The sequence below is a fragment of the Rattus rattus genome, chromosome 1 (assembly GCF_011064425.1).
Source record: "Rattus rattus isolate New Zealand chromosome 1, Rrattus_CSIRO_v1, whole genome shotgun sequence".
NCBI lineage: Eukaryota > Metazoa > Chordata > Mammalia > Rodentia > Muridae > Rattus > Rattus rattus.
In genome coordinates this window covers 41,549,575-41,575,943 of record NC_046154.1, presented here as the reverse complement: position 1 = coordinate 41,575,943, position 26,369 = coordinate 41,549,575, and the positions used below count along the sequence as shown (strand labels likewise).

The following is a 26,369-nucleotide window of genomic DNA, read 5'->3' as shown; positions in this document are numbered from 1 at the left end:
CATGTGTTTTTGTTCTTTCAGTTTGTTTATATAATGGATCACGTTGATGGTTTTCCGTATATTAAACCATCCCTACATGCCTGGGATGAAGCCTACTTGATCATTGTGGATGATTGTTTTTATGTGCTCTTGGATTCGGTTTGCCAGAATTTTATTGAATATTTTTGCGTCGATATTCATAAGGGAAATTGGTCTGAAGTTCTCTTTCTTCGTTGGGTCTTTGTGTGGTTTAGGTATAAGAGTAATTGTGCCTTTATAGAAGGAAGTTGGTAGCGCTCCATCTGTTTCAATTTTGTGGAATAGTTTGGATAATATTGGTTTGAGGTCTTCTAAGAAGGTCTGATAGAATTCTGTACTAAACCTGTCTGGACCTGGGCTCTTTTTGGTTGGGAGACCTGTAATGACTGCTTCTATTTCGTTAGGAGTTATGGGGTTATTTAAATGGTTTATCTGTTCCTGATTTAACTTCAGTACCTGGTATCTGGCTAGGAAATTGTCCATTTCCTGCAGATTTTCAAGTTTTGTTGAATATAGGTTTTTGTAGTAGGATCTGATGGTTTTTTGAATTTCCTCTGATTCTGTAGTTATGTCTCCCTTTTCATTTCTGATTTTGTTAATTTGGACACACTCTCTGTGTCCTCTTGTTAGTCTGGCTAAGGGTTTATCTATCTTGTTGATTTTCTCAAAGAACCAACTTTTGGTTCTGTTGATTCTTTCTATGGTCCTTTTTGTTTCTACTTGGTTGATTTCAGCCCTGAGTTTGATTATTTCCTGCCTTCTCCTCCTCCTGGGTGTATTTGCTTCTTTTTGTTCTAGAGCTTTTAGGTGTGCTGTCAAGCTGCTGACATATGCTCTCTCCTGTTTCTTTCTGCAGGCACTCAGAGCAATGAGTTTTCCTCTTAGCACAGCTTTCATTGTGTCCCATATGTTTGGGTATGTTGTACCTTTATTTTCATTAAATTCTAAGATGTCTTTAATTTCTTTATTTCTTCCTTGACCAGGTTATCATTGAGTAGAGTATTGTTCAACTTCCATGTATATGTGGGCATTCTTCCCTTATTGTTATTGAAGACCAGCTTTAGCCCGTGGTGGTCTGATAGGACACATGGGATTATTTCTATCTTTCTGTATTTGTTGAGGCCTGTCTTATGATCAATTATATGGTCAATTTTGGAGAAAGTACCATGAGGTGGTGAGAAGAATGTATATCCTTTTGCTTTGGGATAGAATGTTCTATAAATATCTGTTAAATCCAATCATAACTTCTGTTAGTTTCTCTATGTCTCTGTTTAATTTCTGTTTCCATGACCTGTCCAGTGATGAGAGTGGGGTGTTGAAATCTCCCACTATTATCGTGTTTGGTGCAATGCATGCTTTGAGCTTTTTGAATGTAGGTGTCCTTGCATTTGGAGCATAGACATTTAGAATTGAGAGTTCATCTTGTTAATTTTTCCTTTGATGAATAGGAAGTGTCCTTCCTTATCTTTTTTCATGACTTTTAGTTGAAAATTGATTTTATTCGATATTAGAATGGCTACTCCAGCTTGTTTCTTCCGACCATTTGCTTGGAAAGGTGTTTTCCAGCCTTTGACTCTGAGGTAGTGTCTGTCTTTGTCTCTGAGGTGTGTTTCCTGTAGGCAGCAGAATGCAGGGTCCTCATTGCGTATCCAGTTTGTTAATCTATGTCTTTTTATTGGGTAATTGAGTTCATTGATATTGAGAGATATTAAGGAATAGTGATTATTGCTTCCTGTTATATTCATATTTGGATGTGAGGTTATGTTTGTGTGCTTTTCTTCTCTTTGTTTTGTTGCCAAGACGATTAGTTTCTTGCTTTTTCTAGGGTGTAGCCTGACTCCTTATGTTGGGCTTTACCAGTTATTATCCTTTGTAGCGCTGGATTTGTAGAAAGATATTGTGTAATTTTGGTTTTGTCATGGAATATCTTGGTTTCTCCATCTATGTTAATTGATTGTTTTGCAGGATACAGTAACCTGGGATGGCATTTTTGTTCTCTTAGGGTCTGTATGACATCTGTCTAGGATCTCCTGGCTTTCATAGTCTCTGGCGAGAAGTCTGGTGTGATTCTGATAGGTCTACTTTTTTTTTTTTCTTTTCTTTTTTTTCGGAGCTGGGGACCGAACCCAGGGCCTTGCGCTTACTAGGCAAGCGCTCTTCCACTGAGCCAAATCCCCAACCCGATAGGTCTACCTTTATATGTTCCTTGACCCTTACTGTTTTTAATATTCTTTCTTTATTTTGTGCATTTGGTGTTTTGACTATTATGTGATGGGAGGAGTTTCTTTTCTGGTCCAATCTATTTGGAGTTCTGTAGACTTCTTGTATACTTATGGGCATCTCTTTCTTTAGGTTAGGGAAGTTTTCTTCTATGATTTTGTTGAAGATATTTACTGGTCCTTTGAGGTGGGAGTCTTCACTCTCTTCTATACCTATTATCCTTAGGTTTGATCTTCTCACTGAGTCCTGGATTTCCTGTATGTTTTGGAACAGTAACTTTTTCCATTTTCCATTATCTTTGACAGTTGTGTCGATGATTTCTATGGAATCTTCTTCTCCTGAGATTCTCTCTTCTATCACTTGAATTCTGTTGATGATGCTTATATCTACGGCTCCTTGTCTCTTCCTTTGGTTTTCTATATCCAGGGTTGTTTCCCTGTGTTCTTTCTTCATTGCTTCCATTTCTATTTTTAATTCCTTCAACTGTTTGATTGTGTTTTCCTGGAATTCTTTCAGGGATTTTTGTGATTCCTCTCTATAGGCTTCTACTTGTTTATTTATGTTTTCATGTGTTTCTCTAAGGGAGTTCTTCATGTCTTTTTTGAAATCCTCCAGCATCATGATCAAATGTGATTTTAAATCTAGATCTTGCTTTTCTGGTGTGTTTGGATATTCATTGTTTGCTTTGGTGGGAGAATTGGGCTCCTATGATGCCATGTAGTCTTGGTTTCTATCGCTTGGGTTCCTGCGCTTGCCTCTCGTCATCAGATTATCTCTAGTGTTACTTTGTTCTGCTATTTCTGACAGTGGCTAGACTGTCCTATAAGCCTGTGTGTCAGGAGTGCTGTAGACCTGTTTTCCTGTTTTCTTTCAGCCAGTTATGGGAACAGAGTGTTCTGCTTTTGGGCGTGTAGTCTTTCCTGTCTACTGGTCTTCAGCTGTTCCTGTGGGCCTGTGTCCTGAGTTCACCAGGCAGGTTGCTTGGAGAAAAAAAGTTGGTCTTACCTGTGGTCCTGCGGCTCAAGTTTGCTCGTGGGGTGTTGCTTTTGAGCCCTTCGTGAGGGCAGCAACCAGGAGGACCTGCCCTGCCTTTTCCAGGAGCCCCTGTGCACTGGGGTCCCAGATGGCGTTAGGTGTTTTCCTCTGGAGTCAGAAATGTGGGCAGAGTGTAGTCTCTTCTGGCTTCCCAGGCACGTCTGCCTCTCTGAAGGTTTAGCTCACCCTCCCATGGGATTTGGGGGCAGAGAACTGTTGATCCGGTCCCTTCAGGTCCCGGTGGTGTCTGGAGCACAGGGGACCTGCACCTCCAGTGTCCCTATCTTCTGGTTCCCAGAGGCCGTATACAGTTTCCTCTTGGGCCAGGGACCTGGGCAGGGGTGGGCAGTATTGGTGGTCTCTTCCGCTTTGCAGTCTCAGGAGTGCCCACCTGTCCGGGTGGTGAGCTCTCTCTCCCTCAGGGTTTGGGAGCAGTGAGCTGTTGGCGGGGATCAGCGGAGGTTGGGAATCCAGCTAAAAACCGGAAGTGTCCGGTCCCAGAGGAACTTTGACTCTGTGTGTCCTAAGACCACCAGTCAGGTCGCTGGTGGTCAGGCCGCTTTGATTGTGTCCTATAAGTTTGGGAATATTGTATCTTTACTTTCATTAAATTCTAATTTTTTTTCTTTATTTCTTCCTTGACCAAGTTGTCATTGAGTAGAGCCTTGTTCACCTTCCATGTATATGTGGGCTTTCTGTTGTTTTTGTTGTTATTGAAGACCAGTCTTAGTGCGTGGTGATCTGATAGGATGCATGGTATTATTTCTATCTTCCTCTATCTGTTGAGGCCTGATTATATGGTCAATATTGGAGAAGGTTCCATGAGGTGCTGAGAAGAAAGTGTATTCTTTTGTTTTAGGATGGAATGTTCTATAAATATCTGTTAAATCCAATCATAACTTCTGTTAGTTTCTCTATGTCTCTGTTTAATTTCTGTTTCCATGACCTGTCCAGTGATGAGAGTGGGGTGTTGAAATCTCCAACTATTTTTGTATGAGCTTCAATGTGTGCTTTGAGCTTTAGTAAGGTTTCTTTTATGAATGTAGGCGCCCTTGCATTTGGAGCATAGATATTTAGAATTGAGAGTTCATCTTGGTGGATTTTTCCTTTGATGAATAGGAAGTGTCCTTCCTTATCTTTTTTCATGACTTTTAGTTGAAAATTGATTTTATTCGATATTAGAATGGCTACTCCAGCTTGTTTCTTCCGACCATTTGCTTGGAAAGGTGTTTTCCAGCCTTTGACTCTGAGGTAGTGTCTGTCTTTGTCTCTGAGGTGTGTTTCCTGCATGCAGCAAAATGCTGGGTCCTCTTTACGTATCCAGTCTGTTAGTCTTTGTCTTTTTATTGGGGAATTGAGTTCATTGATATTGAGAGATATTAAGGAATAGTGATTGTCGCTTCCTGTTATTTTCGTTGTTAGAGGTGGAATTATATTTGTCTCTCTTTTGGTTTCATTGCAAGGAAATTATATTCTTGCTTTCTGTATGGTGTAGTTTCTCTCCTTGTGTTGGAGTTTTCCATCTATTATCCTTTGTAGGGCTGGGTTTGTAGAAAGATATTGTGTAAATTTGGTTTTGTCATGGAATATCTTGGTTTCTCCATCTATGTTAATTGAAAGTTTTGCTGGATACAGTAACTTGGGCAGCATTTGTGTTCTCTTAGTGTCTGTATGACATCTGCCCAGGATCTTCTGGCTTTCATAGTCTCTGGTGAGAAGTCTTGTGTAATTCTTATAGGTCTGCCTTTATATGTCACTTGACCTTTTTTCCTTACTGCTTTTAATATTCTTTCTTTGACCAGAACTTCAGGTACCGGCAGCTTTCTGTTCTATTTCCCTCTGTCCAGAGGCACTGTGCATTTTCCCCTTGGACTAGGGATGTGGACCAAGGTGTGCAGAGGTGGCAGATGTCCTGCAGCCTCGGGATGTCTGCACTCCTGGGAGGTCCGCTCTCTTCCCCACGGGATTTGGGTCATGTTTTGTTTTATTTTGGTTTTTTTTTTTTTTTGTTTTGTTATGCTAAGAATATTTTCTTTTTAATTATCTGGTCTTTCTGGTTTCTTGTTCCTTGTACATATTACACTTCCCTCTTACATTTCTTTAATCTTTCTTTAAAAGATTTATTTTATTTTTTAAAAAATTACTTATTTTATGTATATGAGCACACTGTAGCTGTGTTTAGACACACCAGAAGAGAACATCAGATCCCATTACAGATGGTTGGGAGCCACCAAGTGGTTTCTTGGAATTGAACTCAGGACCTCTTGAAGAACAGTCAGTGTTCTTTTTTTTTTTTTTTTTTTGGAGCTGGGGGCCGAACCCAGGGCTTTTCGCTTGCTAGGCAAGCGCTCTACCCCCGAGCTAAATCCCCAACCCCACAGTCAGTGTTCTTAACCACTGAGCCGTTTCTCTATCCTGATTCATTTTATTTTTAATCACATTAGTACAGGTGGGAGAAGAGGCCAGATCCCCTTTAACTAGAATTACAGGTGACTGTGAGCTATGTGACAGTGCTGCGATTGAACTCAGGTCTTCTGGAAGGGCAGTATGAGTTCTTAACTACCAAGCCATCTCCTCAGCCTCCACTCCTAGCCTATTCCCCCTTTTAAAAGATAGGATCTTGCTACATAGTTCTAGTTGGCTTGAATCTGATTACTATGTAGATCAGATTAGTCTTGAATTCTGAGATGCCTGCACCTCCTGAGTTCTGAGATTAAGGGTTCATGCCATCATGACTAGCTTTTTTGTTTAAAATATATTTATATATGTTTTGTATTCAAGAGTGCTTGGATCAGACATAATATTATGTAAAGAAATGAATGTAACTATTTTTGTTAAAATTATTTACAGAAACATATCAGCCTTTTAGTTGATCAGTTTGTATTCTGGCCCAGGTTAGGCAAGAACCTGGGGGACCATTTGTACCTTTTTTGTCAGCTCGTGGCCAGTCTGGTTTCCAGGTGACCTTGTCTACCTTTTGCATTTTATAGGATTTCTTGCCTAGGGATCTCCAATGATAGCCTTTGTACATTTTGTAAACTCTTTGTTACATTTTAGTCTGTCCTTTATAGAAGGTTTTTGTTTAATGTGGACATTTCCTAGTGTGGACATCAGGTCTACCACATTCATAAAAGAATTTTCTTATTTTTCAGAAAGCCAAAGCTTATGGTAACTGAAAAGGCTATCCGCCTGGCTTACCGCCATGCTAAGCAGAGCAAAAAAAATGTGCCGTGCTTCCTACTTGGCTCTCTCACAGTGGATGAAGGTAGTATAATGGCTGTTACAGAATATACACTTGTTTCAGCCAGCTATTGCATGCGCTTTTGCTAATTTCTTTGCTGTACATCATCATGAGTGTAAACGTAAATAAAAGTACCCATTACAGAATTCATGGTGCAGTCACCGGGTAGACTATATAAGCTATCGTTTTCTTAATGTAAGATTTTAGTATGATAAAAATATTTTGCTGAAATGTAGTTCTGCTTGGTGGTTTTATGTTTTTAATTAGCCTGCTATATAATAGAAATATTTTTGTCCTGCAGACGAAGAAGGGGTGACCTTGACCATAGACCGCTTTGATCCTGGTAGAGAATCCCCTGAATGCTTAGAAAGAACTCCTACTGCTGCTCTTCCTGGAGATTTTTTGATCCCCTGCAAAGTTCATACTCAAGGACTTTGTTCAAGAGATACGAAAGTTCATAATGCAGATGACTTCAGTTCAGCTTTAAAGGTGAAATTTATTGATAACGTTCTTTTTTATAATAGTTTTTAGTTTTTGAAATTCTGACAATTGCATCACTTCCTCCTGTCCTCCCTCCAGCCCCTCTCATGTATATCATCCCCACTTGCTCTCACACTTATAGCCGATCCAAAGCTGTTGTAGGGATACACACACACATAAGTTCAGCCTACTCCGTGTAATGTCACCTTAGCACCTACTGCTTCATGTCGGGTAACCAATTAATGCACAGTTCCCTAGGGAAGACTGTCTGACACTCTCAACCTTTCCCAGTTGCCCATAGCTCTTGTGTAAGGTTGAGACCTCATAAAATTTCTCCCTGCCATGTTAGCATGTCTGTGGGTGTTGTCACCTTTTGGGACTTATTTAGGCAGCCACGTTAATAAGACTTCATTTATGCAGCCTCTCTGACATTTCTGTAGAAACAGTCTCACATGAAATGTCCTATTCTCTGGCTCTTAACAACTTTTCTGTTCAGCAATGATTCCCGAGCCTCAGGCGCAGGAGTTATGTTTTAGGTGTTCCAGTTGGGACTTAATCTGTCTGCATTTTGATCAGTTGTGGTTTTCTATAATGGTCTCCTTCTGTTACAAAGAGAAGTTTCTTTGATAAGGTGTAAGAGTACATGTAACTGTATATAGAGGATAAATATTTAGAAAGTACTTAGTTTAGAAATTATGCAGTTCCGTAAACTTGCAGTTGAAAGTTTTCCAAAACCCATGTCTTTTCTAGCCCTGGGCATTTGGCCAGGTTTGTAGTTCCAGGCATGAGTTCCCTCTTGAGTGAGCCTGAAGTCCGTCCAGTTAGAAAGCTGTGTGCGCTGTTCCTGCGCCCTTAGGGTTACTGTGCCATGCTTGTCCTTGTGGTTCCTAGGTGGCATACCTGGGTAGGACTGTTCGCTTGCCTTCCTTGGAAGTTTGCATGGCACCTTGTGGTGCTGTGAAAACTCGTCCTTAGGTAGGATGCTTTGGGTCAGATCCAACTCTGGTCCTCAGAGTCCTGAGTCTGAAGTGTGGATGACATTATTTTTAATTATATATGAGAATCATAGTGTGTGTGGCTTATAGTATTTTGATAAATCATACAGATTTGAGAATTATTTGTAATGATGTATGATTGAGTCATCGTGGACTTAAAAATCAAAGATACTGTGGTTTCTTGAGGCTAGAGATGGGTAATATTCCAGAAGATGAAGCAGTGGGACCAAGGCAGGAAAGAAAGTTGAGGCAGTGCTTAGGATTGCTAATGGTCTATAGACGTTCCCTAAGGGCAATTAGACTGCAGTATTAATTTAGTCAAATCGTAGAGAGCTTTATTGGATGAAACATTTCTGAAAAGAAGCAGTTCTGTCAGATCTGATGAAGCTGCTCACTGTCAGAGAATGATTGACTAGGTCGGATGTATATTAGATGGTGTGTGTGTGTGTGTGTGTGTGTGTGTACACACAGTGGTAACTATCAGAATAAAAAGGGCGCAAGAGATATGGCTAAATATGGAAGAAGAGCTACCCCAATTTGGATAATGAGAAAGGAACCACAAAGGAGTGAGATTCCCTACAGCTGAGCCATAATTGCGGTGCAGACCGCACCACCCCGATGTGGTGAAACTTATTGGGATGATAATTGCCCAGCATGAGTTTAAAGAGCTACTAGGACCTTCAAGTTGGAAATTTATGATGAAGCTGAGGACTTGCTTTGATTAAATTATTCACATAATCTTTGATCATGTGGAAGAAATGAGAATTGAAATGTTGTGAATTAGAATTAATTTTGTTAATGTAAGATATCACAGAGATATATGTAGCAATGTTAAATGAACTTTAAAGATATGAATGCATTTCAGAGTTGTAAAATATTTCTACACTACTGATCCCTCAGGCTTTACAGCACCATGTGTGCAGCAAAGACCTCTTGGACTGTGGGAAGCTGCTTTCCTTACGAGCCCAAATCACCCCCAGGGAGAGTTTGGGCGGTGTGGATCTTAACTTGCAGTGGACAGCAGTGACTCTAGCAAATCCTTTCAAGTGTGTACCTGTGAAACCCATCCCCATTATTCCTACAGCACTGGCAAGAAACTTAAGTAGTAGTCTGAATATTTCTCAAGTTCAGAGAACCTGTAAGCACGGGTAAGTAACAGATCCATTAGTCTAAACCTATAAATATTGATTGAATTAATATATTTTTCAATAATACTAATTACTGTAGTCAGTTTACCTGTCAGAGATCCATGTCCTTTTAGGGAAATGGGTTTTGTGTTTTGTTTTCGTACTCTTTGGCAGTGGTCGGAAGAATGTCGTGTGTAGCGGATTAGTTATCCTTCCCATAATGCAGTCTCTTCCACTGAAACGTCACATTTGCCTATCAAGTTACCTGGGCACGTGCATGCTTCTAGTAATAGAACATTCACTTTGTCAGTAGCATAATTGGTTCTGACGTTGTCCTCTCTAGTACTAACACTATTTACAAGTAATCCGTAAGTAAAGTTGAGTATGTAACCCTAAATGACTATTTTAATAGGTTAAGACATTTTACATGCTGTCTTTGGGGCCTCTTTTTCATCCACTAACTAAAATAGAGTTTTACTTGCATAAAATTGAGTTTCAAGACTCAGTTTGCATTTTGGGGGTTGAAAGCACGTACTTAAAATTATTCTTACTTAAGTTTCTTCTGTTTAGATATATTACTATGGATGAAACACGCAAATTGTTACTTTTGCTGGAATCAGATCCCAAGGTTTATTCTCTACCATTAGTGGGAATGTAAGTATTATCCTGCTTAAGAAAACCTTCAGCTTGTTTTTTGAGGCTGAATTTCTCAAGGTAGCCCTTGCTGTCCTGGACCTCGCACTGTAGACCAGGTTGGCCCCAAACTCAGATCTGCCTGCCTCTGCCTCCTAAGTGCTGGGACTAAAGGCATGTGCCACCACCTGGCAATCGTGGGCATTTTCTTGTAAGGTGTCTCTATATTTTGGGAGATATATATATATATATGCTTTTTAACCTTTAAATATTCCTAGTTTCAGGCCACAAACTTTTGTTTCCTCGGATTTTGTTCCTTTCCATTCCATGCTAATTTATTCTGATACCTGTTTTTCCCTCCATAAACCATTTTCCTCTCCCACATCCAAATGGAAGAGAATAAATACCATGCACATCTCTTTATTTGTAGATGCGATATATTTATATTGCTGTAGATATCGATGTAGTCTGCCTCTGAATTGGCAGTGTGGTTTTTTTATTTGTCAAGTTTTTAATGTACTGCTGTTGAGCATCAAGGACCAGTCTTGGAAAGGATGTGATCCAAAGTGTGTTCATTTTTAAACGACTGTAGGGGTTTTCCTTTTTATTTTGAGGTAAGATCTCCCTGTGTAGCCCCTGGTACCCTAGAATTTGCCTCAACCTCCAGCAGTTGGGATTATAGGTGCATGCCACCATACTTGACTGATGATGTACTTTCTGTCCGTTTCCTTTAGCTGGCTGTCTGGAATTATACATATCTATAGCCCTCAGGTATGGGCTTGCTGCTTGAGATACATATTCAGTTCTTCTATTCAGGAAAGGCAAGTGATATTTTATTCTATAATATTTGTGTTTGATTGCTTCTGGTTATAGTGTATTGACTTCGGTTAAAATTCTTACACTGCTTTAATCTTTTATAATACATAATAGATGTACACTTTTAAGGAAAATAAACCTCATATTAAATGAGACTAAGTAGTAAGAAGGTAAGCTTTTTTTTTTTTTTCGGAGCTGAGGACTGAACCCAGTGCCTTGCACTTGCTAGGCAAGTGCTCTACCACTGAGCTAAATCCCCAACCCTAGAAGGTAAGCTTTTAACTATCATGAGTAGGCATAGAATGTATTAACTTCAGAGGCACTGAGTGAAAGACCACACAGTAAGGATGCTGGTATGACTGTACAGAAAGACAGAGGCAGGATGTTAGCTCAAGACAGATGAGTGGGAAGTCTTTGCTTATTCTTCTGTCTTTTGAGACGGGGTCTTAATCTGTAGCCAGGAGAGTTTTGAACTCACTGTGTGGCCCAGATTGACTTTGAACTCAAGGGAATCTCACTGCTCTAGCCTCTTTGAGTATTAGAACCTTTGCTGATCTGATAAAGGAAGCATGCTCTTTTCCAGCATTTATGACATTTCCATTTCTGGGTGTTGTCTTTGCTATTGTCTCTGTATGATGCTTCTTTCTCATATTAGTTTATAAAGTCATGCACTTCCCTCCTTTCTCTCTCTCCCTATTTCTCTCTGCACATATAAATACTTGGAGCGAAACTTTCTCCCCTTGGATTGTCATTTCCTTTAATTTTTAGTTAATGGTCTTTTTTCCAGACTATTTTCTTTTTCCTGATGGTGCTGGGTTTCCAAGCCAAAGCTTCGTACAGCTCTGACCTATACCCCAAGCTTTTTTCCCCTCACAATGTACACAATATACATTATGTTTTGCTTGCATGTATGTCTGCGTGAGGATGTTTGATCTTTGAACCAGACCTATAGACAGTCATGAGCTGACATGTGGATGCTGGGAACTGAACTTGAGTCCTTTGGAAAAGCAGCCTGCTGAGGCATCTCTCTAGCCCCAACCCCAAAGTTATTTTGTTTGTTTTGCTTTTTGTTTTTTGTTTTTTTAGTCAAATTCACCACTTTTCTTTCTTGCTTAGGCATTTCATATTCTAGGAGTATAAATAAAAGAATCTCTGTATTTTTTCAAATCCTTTTATAGTTATACTTTTATAGTTTATTCGACTTTCCAAGTGAATTTTATTTATTTGTACTAAAATAAGCCAGATATAATGAGGCTGCCTTACCTGTGGTCCTAGCACTAGGAGGCTGAGGCAGAAGGACCAATTTGAAGCTAGCCTGGGCTGCATAACAAGTTCCAAGCCAGCCTGCATTATCTAAGTCCTTGTTTCAGAAACAAAAGGAGAAAAAGGATGTTGAATGTTTTCTTTATTTTTAAATTTTTATCATTTAATTTATGTGTATGGGTGTTTTGTCTACGTCTATGTCTGCATCACATGCATTCCTGGTGTTCATGGAGAAGAGGACATTAGTGCCATGGGACTGGAGTTACAGGTGGTTGGGAACTAACCTGTGGGTGCTGGGTATTGAACTCAGTCCTCTAGAAGAAGACTGAGGGCTCTTAACCACTGAGCCATCCCTTCAGGGTGCTAAATGTTAATTGTTGGTTCTTTTCTATGATCTAGTACACTTGTTTCATTACCAATTATTCATCTTGTTTTAAATTTCTGTAGATAGTAGATATTCAGTAAAGGCTCAGGCGGGTGGGTTTTGAACTCCGGATCTCAAGTGATCCTTTTTACACTTGCAAGTAGCTAGAGATGCATACCATTGTGTGTGCATTCTTGAGATTTTCTCTCCCTCTCTCTCTGTCTCTCTGTCTCTCTGTCTCTCTCTGTCACTCTCTGTCTCTCTCTCTCTCTCTCTGTCTCTCTCTCTGAAGTTGAGGGTGGGTAGGTAAATTTTCATTTTCCATTTTATATATTCCTCTTTTCTTTGATGTTTTGCAAGAAGTGTTTCTATATTGTATTCTATTACGTTTTTTATTGTGGGCTGAAGAGCTGTCTCAGTGGTTAAGAGCACTGACTACACTTGCAGAGGACTCCGGTCTGATCCCCAGTACTGGCTCTCTGCCTCCAAGGGCATCAGGCCTGCACATCGTGCAGGTACACAATGCAGATTAGCATTTATATACATAAAACAAGTAAGTTTATTTTTTAATTGTTAACATTAAAGGTAAGCATGCATACTTTAAATAATCTACTGACTAGATTGGGAAACTTACCAAGGAGATCTTTCAGTATAATGTTATTATCACAAAAATTTAATTCAATACTATTTTTTTGTTCAGGGTTTTTTCAGAATCTGGAAATTTCATCATAGTTCTTTATTCATTGACACATAAGGAACCTGAGTTTTATGAGTGCCTGCCTTGTGACAGTAGGACACCCGAGCTGCAGTTTCAGTTACTGACCAACAAGGAGACTTTCCATCTTTTCAATGTAAGTGCTCATACTACCTGCGTGAGTTATTTTTCTCATCACTCAGACCAAAATATCTGATATAAACCAGGAAGGGGAGGTTTATCACAGCTCAGGGACTCCAATCCACGCAGGTTTGGCTGGCTGCATGTGCTAAAGCAGAACATCATGGTAGCAGGGCTGTGTAGTAGGAGAGAGCCACTCACTTCATGGCAACCTGGAAGCAGCGCTGCCGGAGTATAGACACCCACTGTCTCTGCCTCATTCATCAGGGCTTCAGCAATGGGGTGACACCGAGTGTGCTCTGGGTGCACATCTCAGTCAGTCAGTCCTCTCTGGAAACTTGCTATTCACCAATAGCAAGCAGAGATGCCCCACCCACCGAGGTGAATCAACTGAAGATTTACCATCAGTTCTTGTTCTTGTAGCCGCTGTTTTTCAATAGCTTATACATTTTCCAGTTGCTCATACACTTACACTTGCACTATTTGGTACTGTTGAGGATTTGTTGTTGTTTTTGTTTTTCAAGACAGGGTCACTCAGTGTAAACAGTCCAGACTACTGTCCTGGACTCACTCTATAGACCAGGCTGGCCTCAAACTCACTGAGATCTACCTGCTTCTGCCTTCCGAGTGCTAGGATTAAAGGCGTGCACCATCATGCCCAGCTGAGGATTCATTTTTGATGTTAGTGGTTTCCTTGTTACCACTTATGTTTTAAAATATGTGGGTGTAATTAATAATATATAAACTATGTTGTGGGAGCCAGTGACATGGCTCAGTGGTTAAGAGCATTGACTGCTTTCCACAGGATCTGGGTTCAGTTTCCCAGCAACCACATGGTGGCTCACAACCACCTGTAGTTCCAGTCCTAGGAGATCCAATAAAGTATATAAAGATGCATCTAGAAGCCAAGCCTACTGTCTCAGGCTTTTAATCCCAGTACTCAGTAGGCAAAAAGTAGGTGGATCTCTTAGTTCAAAGGCTAGCCTGTGTTCTAGAAGAGCCAAGCATTCATTTTAAGACCTTGTCTCTAAAAATAAAATGATATAAAATAAAATAAATGATGCATCTAGGTGGTCGGTACAGAGAAGTAGGTCTTTGAAACTGTCATATAAAAACTAAATTTAAAGGCTAAGCCAGGTGCGGTGGTACATGCCTTTAATCCCAGCACTTTAATCTACTTGGGAGTTAGAGACAAGACTGATCTCTATGAGTTTGAGACCAGCCTGGTCTACATAATGAGTTCCAGGGTAGTTAGGGTTATGTAGAGGAGACCTGTATCAAAAAAGCAAAACAAATAATAATAATTAAAACATAAAGGACACCCTCTCCTTTTTGCCCACACTAGGTTCAAACTCTTTGGCTCAAATAATCCTCCTGTCTCAGACTCCTTTAGTACCTAGGGTTACATGTGTCTACCGTTGTTTCTGGCCCTAACTACTTTTTTTGTTAAATTACTATTTATCTTAGGTCTCAAAATAAGCAATAACATCTAAAGGATTTTATTATAAGAATTATTTTATTATAAGAATATTGAATAACTTCAAATTAATCATGTGGTTCCACTCAACTCACCTTGTTTTCTTTGAATTACGGATTGTGTCATTTCATGAATACATTTTTATATTTGTATATCATTGTATTCACTGAATGCCTGGATACTGAACGAGTTTCACAATACAGGGTTAAGTTCTTATTTTCACTTACAAAGCAGTAAGCCAGGCATTTTGCAGAAGCACGTTACAGAAATCAGGAGTGCTCCCGTCAGTGATCGAGAGCTACTGCTCGGATAAATAGGATTCTTGGCTGTTTTAAGTCAAATCTCAAAAGTATGACCTACTTCGTTTCAGAATGTTGAACCTTCTAGCAAAAATCTAATGCATTTTGAACTCAGTGCTGAGAGTCAAGATGCTGAAGCGGAGGCCGAGCTTTTTAGCAAGATTTCCAAGGATCTGTCAGTTAAGAGGTAAGTATTTACTACCATGTGTTTCCTTTACTAGTTATTTTCATTGAGTAATTAAAATAATTTTTGGGGCAGTAAGGTATCTTTTTTCTTTTTTTCCTTTTTTTCGGAGCTGGGGACCAAACCCAGACAGTAAGGTATCTTAATTAACCTGCCAGCCAGTCTATCCACTTGAGTTTGATCTCTGGAAGCCAAGTGTAGGTGGAAGGAAGGGGAGAAGCAGCTCCAGAGTTACGAGAGGCATGCATTCCCCCACCCAAAATAAGGAAGCATAATTTTCGGTTTAAGAGTTCCAGTTCTTTCGGGAAAACTTACTTGATAGACTCAGTTCTAAGTTGTCTTTGAATGCTAGGGTTGTTTTTGTTTTGTCTTATCTTTTGCTTACTTGTTTGTTTGAAGAAATCTTAGTTTGCCCTTTGACTCTTCAGATAGAAACTATTTTTATTTTAGATAATCCTGGCAGGTGCCTTGGCTGTCTCTGGTGTTTTATTCATTTGTTTAGCAGGAGTATAAAGTAATGGGATGTGTTCCGATGTTCTCACACATACACTTTGTGCTTTGTGCATATTTACACTCCTCTACTTGTGTCTTCCCTCCCCTCTTCCTCTTAAGTTGTTCCCACTCGGTTCTCTCTCTCTCTCTGTCTCTCTCTCTCTCTCTGTCTCTCTCTCTCTCTCTCTCTCACACACACACACAGAGAGAGAGAGAGAGAGAGAGAGAGAGAGAGAGAGAGAGAGAGAGAGAGAGAGAGAGAGAGAGAGAGAGAGAGCGAGCTAAATCTATATCCAATATCAGGGAAAGCAATGACATTAATCGTTTTGAATGTGGTTTATTTCAGTTAAACTACCTTTGAGCCATCCATTTTCCCGAGATTGTCATTACACCACTGTCATGGCTGAGGAAACTCATTTTCTTTATTCTGTCTTTGGTCTATGGGCATTTAGGGTGGTTCCTATGGTCACTGTTGTTAACAGTGCTACAGTAAGTTTTGGTTAATATTGTTATTACTTTTTGCAGTGCCAGGGATCAAACCTGGGGCCTCTCAGATGCTAGGCAAGTAGTATACTATTGAGCCATCTTTTTAAACTTTTTATTTTAATTTAGAAGACTCATTTATCATATATATATATATATATATGAGTGTTTTGCCTGCATGTATTTATGTGTACCATGTGTACATAGTGCCTTCAGAGGGCAGAAGAGGGCCTCGGATCTCCTGAGGCTGGAGCTGTAATGGTTGTGAGCTGCCCTGTGAGGGCTAGGATCCTGTGAGTGTTAGAGCTCTGCACATAACCTCAGCGCCATCTCTCCAGCCCCTTGGCCTTTTAAAATACAGCCTGGACCTTCCTTTCCGTGCTCCTTAGTGTTAAATATTTAGAATATTACAAGAGAAATAAGCAGATATAAAGAAATTTTTATTGATTATTGGAATGCTTTGGTTTTACTGAGAAAATGGCTGGTATCAGATATATCTGCCTTCAAGTCTTTATTCAAGGTCAGAAATTAAAAATGTTTGAATCTCAAGATTAGAATATTGGCAGGCTATGATCATTCTGAGTTTTGTTTTTGTTTTGTTTTGTTTTGCCTTTTTTAGCTTGTAGAAACCATCTGTATTCCTTATCTCAAAGCTGCTTACACTATTTTCAAAGCCAATAGCCTATCATCTTCAAGTCTCCCACTGCCTCTCCGTTTCCTTCTCATCCTCTCTCCACTGAAGCTTTCATCCTCACATGCTCTCTCACCCTAACCTTTCTGACTGTGCTGGCTCAGCAGGCATGGGTGCGCGTGCCTTTAATCCCAGCACTGGAGAAGCAGAGGCAAGCAGATCTTTAGGTTCCCACCTAGCCTGGTCTACAGAGGGAGTTTCAGGACAGCCAGGGTCATGCAGAGAAATGTGATCTTGGGTGGAGGCAGAGAGGATTGTTTTAAGTTTACTTGAGGAGCCCATATAGGAACCCATATAGTCACTCAGTCTGGAGTCTTAGGCCCACAGCTTGCCTTGCACATTTAGGCACTGACAGGCTCTACAGTTGGAGGAGTGTCTGAAGCGCTTCTTCCCATCTTTATGGGCACAAAGTTATTCTCAAACAGATTAGGTCACCAAAATCTAGTGCTTCTAGTCTATGGCGGTAATAACTTTCTAAATCGTAGGCTTTACTTGCCATTTTATTTAATATTTATGAAAGAACAGGCCATGTTAAGGGAGCAGAATGTTAAGAGATAGATGTGTGCCTTAGTGTAGGGGCTTGCCTAACATTTGCAAAGCTCTGGGTTTGATCCCAGCACTATCAAAACAACAACAGAGTCGTTGAAAACTTTTAAACTTTTTTGTTTTCAACTCTGAATGAAGTGTTAATGAGGATCTGCCACTTTAGGATTTAGTAAATTTTGCCTAAAAAATTGATAACAATTTTAAGTTTTTCCTTTTTGGTTTGGGTGTTTTAAAAAAGGTGAGTTTATCATTTGACTTCATCATTTTTGGCTCTGTAGTATGTTGCACACATGTGCGAGAGATGAAGAAATGTAGCAGTATTCAACAAAATAACTCAAATGCACAGTATGTACTGTCTTCCTCCGTATTTGACTGTCTACCTTAAGCCTCTATCCTACTTGTTCTTTAATTCTGTTGAGATTACAGTCAATTCACCATCTTTCTATCCCCTTTCCTCTGAGATTTTATGTAGAAGGGATTAATTGTCTATCATTACTGGTAATAAAAGGCAGCATGACTCTCATCTGTCTGTGCTGCTGTCTGCTGAGATGTATCCATTTGTATCTAATATTTGACTTTGAGGAGTTGACACAAGTTTTTTGAGCCTGTTGGGGCACTGCCTTTCTGTGTCATGAGAGGCCTGCACTGAGCACATGGGATATACTTGTGTAGTCTTCCTGTCCTTGTATGTCTCAGGAGAGCTGGATGGGACTGGTACAGACCCTGCCTATCTACTCAAAACACATTGTGAGGATGCTGTCATTGCTTTATTGCACTGCCTTGCAATCATTCTTTTCCCTTCTAGGAAGAGGTCAGCTTATGTACAGCAGCACATAGGGTGTGTTTTCAGGAGCACGTTCTAAGCTCTCAGCTTCCTCATTGCTTACCTTTCCCCTATAGCATCCCGATGAGATTTTGTCCATTTACTAGGATGAAAGAAACAACAAAAAACCTTTACGCACATATTTCAAATCTTTAGTCTCCCCCCACACACCCAAAACATTTTTCTTTTCATTTTTTTTTCCTTTTTTTCCGGAGCTGGGGACCGAACCCAGGGCCTTGCGGTTGCTAGTCAAGTGCTCTACCACTGAGCTAAATCCCCAACCCTTTTTTTTTTTTTCATTTTTAATCTTAAACCTCAGTTTTAGCTTTTGGAACTCAATACCAGCATTAACATTTTTCTTTCCTCCTTCTCAGTGCTAGGGATTGAACCCAGGGCTTTGCATGTACTAATCAACCCACTACCACTGTACTATAACCCCAACTTTGTTAAAGAGTCCTGTTTTCAGGTGGAGCATGCTCTCTGGGATACAGTGACTACAGCTGACTAAATGTGAGGTAATTTTAAAAAGTACTTAGGAGCCAGTGAGATTACTCAGTGGCTGAAGCACTTGTTGCTGAGTCTGATGTGTGAGTCTGATCTCCAGGACCCACTTAGTGTAAGAGAAAACCAGCATCTGAAAGTTGTTCTCTGACTTCACAAACATAGCACAAAATAGGTTGTTTGTTCAAGACAGGGTTTCTTTGTATAACCCTGGCTGACCTGGAACTTACTCTTTGGACCAAGCTGGCTTTGTACTCAGAGCTCCACTTGCCTCTGCAGCCCGACGGCTGGGATTGAAGGCATATGCCACTGCTGTATGGCAAAATAGGATTTGTTTTTTTTTTTCTTGTTTTCAGAGCTGGGGACCGAATCCAGGGCCTTGCGCTTGCTAGGCAAGCACTCTACCACTGAGCTAAATCCCCAACCCCTCGATTTTTTTTTTTTTTTTTAAAGGTAATGATACTATTTTTTCTTTTCCTTTGAGACAGAGCCTTACTTTGTAACCTTTGTTGGCCTGAAAGTCTTTGTAGAGCACAGAGATCTGCCTGCTGTGCGGGAATTAAAGAGGTACACCATCACACATAGCCATGTTTTTTTAAAGCTGTGATGAAAACAAAACAGAAAGTATATAAAAGTCCACCTCAGTGATTTTCGGTTTTCCCAGTGGATGTTAAATACGATGCGCTGAGTGTTGTTGGCGTGTGTTGTGGCTCACTGCTGTAAGGGTGTCTGAAGGAAAGGTCATCCTGGCTCACTGTTCAGAGAGGTTTCAGACCTGGTGGGGAGGCCTAGAGAAGGAAGCCACTCCCCCCGGTGGCAGGGGACTTGAGTGGAGGCAGTTTCTTCACATGGTGGGGACCGGGACGTAAAGCAGGATGGAAGCAGAAGCAAGTATCACACTAAAATCCACTCTGACTGACCGGGCTCCCACTGTCAGGCCCTACCTGCCTCCTAAACGGTCCATGACCTTCCAGCAGGGTTATAAGCCGGGGTCCTAAGCCTATGGAGTACATTAAAGATTCAAACCATTGCAGGGTGCGTGTCGGTCACACTATACTATACATTTCCAGTAAGCACTAAGCTTGCTCTCTACTTTGTTCAGTGTGGTCAACCAGAAGGTGTTCAATGACTATTGAGGTACTGTAGCAGTTAAGTAGGGTTAAACTTCCCAGGATCAAGTAAATGGGGTTAGCTAAGCCCCAGTAGATCACCTTTCCTGCTAAATTAACACTGGTCTAATCATTTAGTACCTGTGGCTGTCAGGTACTAAATTAAATATTTCTATATTTACTAAATGACATCACACTTCAAAACAGAAAAAAACAGCCCTGGTTTGTTGAAGGTGTCTCTTGTCTTCTTTTCTACTCTTTAGAGCCTCCCAAAAAGTATCTCCTGGGAAAATACCAATAAATAAGTGTGACACTGACCTTGAAGATGAAGACTTTTCTCCAAGACCGATTCCCAGTCCTCATCCAGTGAGTCAGAAGGTAATGCCGTGACAGCTGAGCTCACGTCCAGCTAGGAAGCTCGAAGTCTACAGTAGTGCACTTAAGTACCACCTCATCCCTATATGAGGGTTGTTCTGACTATTATAAGATTATATCTTTATGTAGAAATATATTATACATCTCGCAGGTGCATACAATTAAAGTAATAATATATATGTTCGTATATAGGTAATAGTGCATACCTAAGTGTAAGGAAACTGAGGTTTCAGCTGGCCGGCTGTCCATGCTCACATAACTAGTAAGCAGTAAAGCTGGGATTCCAAGTCTGGGGCTTTCACTTAGGAATTTGGTGCTCAGTCAACCATGAAGACCCAGCATTCTGTGTCACCAGTGCCTGACAGTATTGTTACTGTTCTCAGAGAAAACATCCTACTTGCATTTAGAGGTTAGATGCCAATAACCCTTGATTGTCACACTGCTTTTTAATTGCTACCAAGTAGTGAACTGTTTTAGAAATGCTTACCTTAATTGAACTTAATTGAGAGGAAAGGAAAATTAATATAGTTGGCAGCTCTCCCTTAAGAAGTTCACGCCCACACTTTTGGGCATCTTAAATTTCCTCTCTTTCTCTTAACCCTCAAGCTTAAAATCTGTATTAAAATCTCCAACACTGCTTCCAAAAATTATAGTATAACAGATTTAATGTTTTCTCCCATCTCTTATTTAATATTAGTAGAAGAAATACTTGAGTGACTTTAACAGAGAAATATTCTGAGGTATTTTTTTTTTCTGGTTTCGTTTCGTTTGGTTTGGTTTTCCAAAGTTTCTCTGTATAGTCTTGGCTCTCCTGGAATTTGGTTTGTAGACCAAGCAGGTGGTCCTCCTTCCTTTGCCTTGAAAGTGCTGGGTTTAAAGGAGCACCACCACCGCCTGGCTGGAGTGTTACTCCTTAAGGAATATTAACATAGCAGAGTGAGGGTAAGAAACTATAGTATAATACTCTTTTTTGTTGTTCTGTAATCTAGATAATATTTATCAGTGTCATAATAAAAGGGGTTCCATTTTAAATAGTCAAAGAGCCAGGGGATGGTGGCACATACCTTTAAAATCTCAACACTTGCGAGGCAGAGGCAGAAGCAGAGGCAGAGGCAGAGGCAGGTGGATCTTTGAGTTTGAGGCCAGGCTGATAGTGAGTTCCAAGACAGCCAGAACTACATAGAGAGACCTGATCTCAAAAAAACTAAATAAGTAGGGGGAATGTTTATATGTATATGTTAGGTTTAGATTTTTTAAGCCAATTTTAATAAGGTTCTTAAACACTTCAACTTCCCTTCTAGCCTACCTACCAGAGGTTAAGAAAGGTTAGTAGGAAATGGGGATGTGAACCTGTTTTGAAGTAGTTTTGGGGAGCAATTCCAACCTTCCTTGTTAGGATATCAGCATTTCAGTTGGGTCAGCAAACACCAAACACAGAAATCAGTAATATTGGCTAGATCCAGAATAAACCACGAGACTGCTGAATTGGACAGAGTATGAGGAAGCAGCCAGAAGCAGCCGGAATAATACAAGAAGGGGAAGTTCTCTGGTGCGTTGTTCTCTCTACCAAGTCATGACAAGCGAAGGTTAGCAAAGACCAGCAAAGTGTTGTAAGGCAAACCAGTGCGAGAGTGTGCACTCTCTGTAGGGTTATGTTTATATTCTTTCTGAACGTCAACATGCCCTCTCAAGTGTCCACTCCAGCGAAACATTACATACCCCGTCACAAAACAGCTTCCAGGACCACTGATCTGTTTGCAGCAAAACATCCTCTCATAAGACAGCTTCAAAAAAAAAAAAAAAAAAAATCACACGACAGAACTGAATCTCCAAAAATCCCCCAAATTTTCACTTTATATGAAACAACGCTGTATATTGTATTCCTGACTGCCATGTACCAAGGATAATGATTGATGGTCTAACTGGTGAACAAATATCAATATGTAACTGAATATTATTTGGCAAATAATTTCCTTTTTGCTTCTCTTTATAGATTTCTAAGATCCAGCCATCTGTTCCTGAACTTTCGCTTGTATTAGACAACAACTTCACAGAATCAAGTAACCAGTCTAAGCCAGTGGAAGTGATGGCTGTGGAGAATCCTTTGTTGATTAAGTCCTCACAGCCTGAGCTTTGTGATGACAAACACAGCTCAGAGGCTAACACTGGGGGGCCTTTCCTGCAGGGACTGCCAAATCAGTTAAGCCAGGACACGGCTTTAAGACAGTGCAGAGGAAAGCAGTCATCTACCTGTACGAAAGAGAGCCTCCCGTTCAGGAGCACTAATGCTAAGCCTTCTCTCAATGCGCCATCTCCTGATGTAGCTGAGAAACTCCAAGCAGTGTCTGCAGGGAGCCTGTCAAAGGAAGACTACCCCGGGAGACCGTCCTCACTGGACTCTAGGCAGCCCTCTCTTGCTCCACAGGCCCACCCACACAATCTTGTTTTTTCACCCCATAATTCAACAAGACCAATGGAGCTTCAAGTACCCACTCCTTCATTACCATCCTACTATTCCACAAACGTCTGCAGCTGTTGTCAGCATCATGGCCATATTCAGTTTAGTACAATAAATTCTTGGCAGGGAAATACAGTAGGGTCCGTTCAAGACCTCCGACCTGAAGCCCTTCCAAAACATGCATTCTTCCACTCAAGTGGATGTCCATCTCTGTGTCCTAATGCCATCTACTCATCAAGTAGCCCTGTTACCATGAAGCCTCAAGGAGGGGTGGACACCTATTCTCCCCACAGCAATGGAGAACCGTCCCCTGTGGCAGGACCTTCACATGTGGACTCGTGTGTGCCACATCCCTGTGCCGTGTGCATGCGCACACCCACTACAGCCCCAGACAATGGCATGATGGGACTGTCTCCTGATGCGTACCGCTTTGTCACAGAACAGGACCGGCAGCTGAGACTACTTCAGGCACAGGTCTGTGTGGGGCTTTACTGGTGCTCTTAAATTCTTAGTGTATTTCCTTGATATTTGGCAACTCTGCAGTGGTTATGCTTTATAAAACGGTAGAGTACTGAACTAGAAAAACCTTAGAGCTGAATTCTAGTCCCTCCTGTTTTATGGATAAAGTGAAGGTTAGAGGATAGTGTAGCCTTGTTCCATAATTGCTGGTTAGTAGGGCAAGGACCAGAGAGCAAGCCTTTTATCTCTGTATCCTAACCTACAACATAGTCGTGTTTTCTTCCAGTTTTCTCTAAACTTTTATATACAGCTAAATACAAAGGCTCGCATGTCTCTAGTTTTTCAGCCTTTGTGTTTACTCATCTGAGCCAATGAGTCTTTAGGATGTTCCTTGCTACTATATTTGAGACCAGTTACTAATAAGAGGCCAATTAAGAACCTCTATGTATCTGCTTTTTTTGTTTGTTTTGGGTTTTTTTGAGACATGGCCTCATGAGTCCTAGACCTTGAACCTGTGATCCAAAAGCCTAGGTCTTTACTGTTCAATACTCCTTCCCCTACCTATCACATACTGGGATTATAGATGTGTACCACTGTATCTAAGTGTCCATCTTGTATTTATCATCATCACCACCATCATCATCATTATCATCATCATCATTGACTGAGAAGGATAAGAAATATTTTGTAGATAATAATTTCAGAGTAATACTTATTCTGAATGGATTAAAGCTTTATATAAATGTCTAGATATGAATGAAAGAACAGGCATGGAAGAAACATGGAACTACTGATACTAGTTTCCACTAGAAAAAGGAGTTGAGATGTCTGAAGAGGATAATGAGATAGGGAATAAATATACTTTGGTGTTATTGATGCATAGTTCAGATATGACACAGTTTACCTATTAACAATGTACAGACCATTGGTGCTTTGTTCAGAGTCAGGGTTTTTGTTTTGTTTTAAGATTTATTTATATGAATCCATTGTAGCTGTCTTCAGAAGAGGGCATCGGATCCCATTACAGATGGTTGTGAGTCACCATGTGGTTGCTGGGAATTGAACTCAGAACCTCTGGAAGAGCAGTCTATGCTCTTAACCATCTCTCCAGCCCCTCCTGTGTATGTTTTAAGTGTTTTTGAGACCGTCTCTGCGTGGGACTTGGGTGTAGGCTAGGCTGACTGGTCAGAGAGCCTGAGGATCTGCCTGTCTCCACCTGCATGGTGCTCCCATTGCAGTTACACCTGCCTTTTACTTGGTGCTGGAGATCAAAGTCGGGTCCTCATGTTTGAAGGGCAAGCTATTTCCCCAGCCCCAGGTATCTTTCAGACATGTCCATTTTGAGTACATAAAGAACTTATTGTATTGGGTCATTTTCTAAGAGTACACATGGATTTTCTAATTGTCATGTCTGTTTTGTCAACAATTTGAACTGTTTTATTGCAGTCAGTATACCAGTGACTACTATACTTACAGATTATTTTCAGTGTTTGCCACTGCTGCTGTTTTTGAGACAGGGTTTCTCTGATACCCAGGCTGTCCTAGAATTCTCTGTAGACCAGTCTGACCTCGAACTTAGTTATCTGCCTGCCTCTGCCCTCTGCTCTCTGCCCTCTGCCTCCTGAGTGCTGGGATTAAAGTGGTACGCTACTACTGCCCGGCTCAGTACATTTATTTTTATGTTATTTATTCATTTATCTATTTATCTATTATTTGCATCTTTCAGTTGTGAGCTTTTAGGCTTAAACAGCTGAGCCATCTTTCCAGCTCATTTATTTACATCTCTCATTTACATTTTAGTTGCATATGTGCTAATAAGTCCAGAGACACTCAGGCTTGGGCTAGGCCTATACCTCAGTGGTGGAGCACTTGCCTCATATTAAGAAGGTATTGCTCCTATTCTAGTACTCACAGTCTTTTGTTTATTTGTTTGTTTGTTTGTCTAATACTTAATGAAGTGGGCAGATGAACTGACAGATTTCTTAGATTCTAATTCATTTTCCAGCCTTGGAAAAGCAACCTGATCGATAATTATATTAATCCACTAAAATTAACTAGTTAATCATAATACCATTTATAGGGAAATAAAGATATCTTTTTAAAAAATCAACAACAAAACAAAGGGGGCTATTCCTCACTTCGGTATGTATTCAAGAAAAGTTAAAACCCTGTACATCAGCTGCTATGGTGGTGCAGCAGGAGTTGGAGGGAGTGGGAGTCAATCTGGGAGGGCAGCCTGAGCAACAAAGCGAGGTTTAGATCACCCCAGACTACAGCAAGACCCTAGCTTAAAACAACAAAACGAAATCAAAACAACAGCCCCTTGTATATGAATGTCCATAGCAATATTCATAGTAGGTCACACTATAAACAATATGGGTGTCTGTCAGCTTGATTGATGGATAACCTCAGTGAACATATTCATACAGTGGAGTATTCAGCAGTCTAAAGCATTGAGAAATGCTCTGATTAATCTTGAAAGCTTTATGTAAAGAGAAAGAAGCCAGGCACAAGCTTAGCTCTGTGTATATGAAATGCCCAAAATCAGCAAACGCAGAGAGCTAGAAGGTGTGTTAGTGGGTCCAAAGGTCAGGAGAGAGGAGTGGTAAGGAATGACAGTGAATGGATATAGAGGCTTTTGGGGTTTGAAAATGTTCTGGAATAAATGATTATTGTTTCACATTTTGTGAATATACTGTGAGCTTCAGAATTGGTTAATTCTAAGGAATGTAAATTACATCTCCACTTGAGGAGGAGGAGGGAAGGTTCATGGAATTGTAAAGCTCACACATAAGATCTGGGACGTAAGGCAGAGAGATGGCTCAGTGGCTGAGAGCACTGGTCCTCTTCCAGACACGTGGGTTTAATTCCCAGTATCCACATGGCGGCTCACAGCTGCTTGTAACTCAAGCCCCAGGGGATCCAATGCTCTCTTCTGGTCTTCATGGACACCAGGCTTGTAAGTGATGCAGACAAAACACCCATCCACCTAAAATAAACAATTTGTGGTACAAGTGTCTTGCAGACGAGAAAGAGCCAGTCAGTGTTAGCTATTGTTTGTTACTATTTTGTTTCAGTGTGGCCAAACATGAGCAATTTTGACTAAAGTTTATAAAAGGAATCTTGTGTAAAATCCTCAGTTTTTGGTACATGAAGCTCAAGGTATGCCTCCTTTTCCATTCTTAATTGATTTGTAAATGAAGTAGGAATAAAATATATTGGTTTGAGGTTTTTGAATAAAAATTCAACTTATGAATACTAATCTAACCACCTGTAAGTTTCACTTTAAAATTTATACTTAGTCAAAGTGGTGGGCCTTAGTAGCTAATGGTAATGGCTCTCTGCGCTAAGTCTCATGGTATGATTTAGTTGTATTGTGAGAAGTTATAAAGTCAGCTCCGTAATGACTAGAGTGTTTGTGCTTTGTTACTAAACTCTGCGGCCA

The 26,369-nt window shown here is 40.5% G+C and overlaps 1 protein-coding gene across 1 annotated transcript in view; it reads left to right on the top strand.

Moving 5' to 3' along the window:
• Stil (STIL centriolar assembly protein) overlaps nt 1-26,369 on the top strand; it is a 46,692-nt gene that overhangs the window by 8,926 nt on the left and 11,397 nt on the right. Inside the window, exons 4-12 of the mRNA XM_032900153.1 lie at nt 6,426-6,538; nt 6,816-7,003; nt 8,890-9,137; nt 9,687-9,770; nt 10,484-10,570; nt 12,893-13,043; nt 14,875-14,990; nt 19,896-20,010; nt 22,001-22,939. Of these exons, the coding sequence (XP_032756044.1) occupies nt 6,426-6,538; nt 6,816-7,003; nt 8,890-9,137; nt 9,687-9,770; nt 10,484-10,570; nt 12,893-13,043; nt 14,875-14,990; nt 19,896-20,010; nt 22,001-22,939 (2,041 nt within the window). The remainder of the gene's footprint in view (nt 1-6,425; nt 6,539-6,815; nt 7,004-8,889; nt 9,138-9,686; nt 9,771-10,483; nt 10,571-12,892; nt 13,044-14,874; nt 14,991-19,895; nt 20,011-22,000; nt 22,940-26,369) is intronic.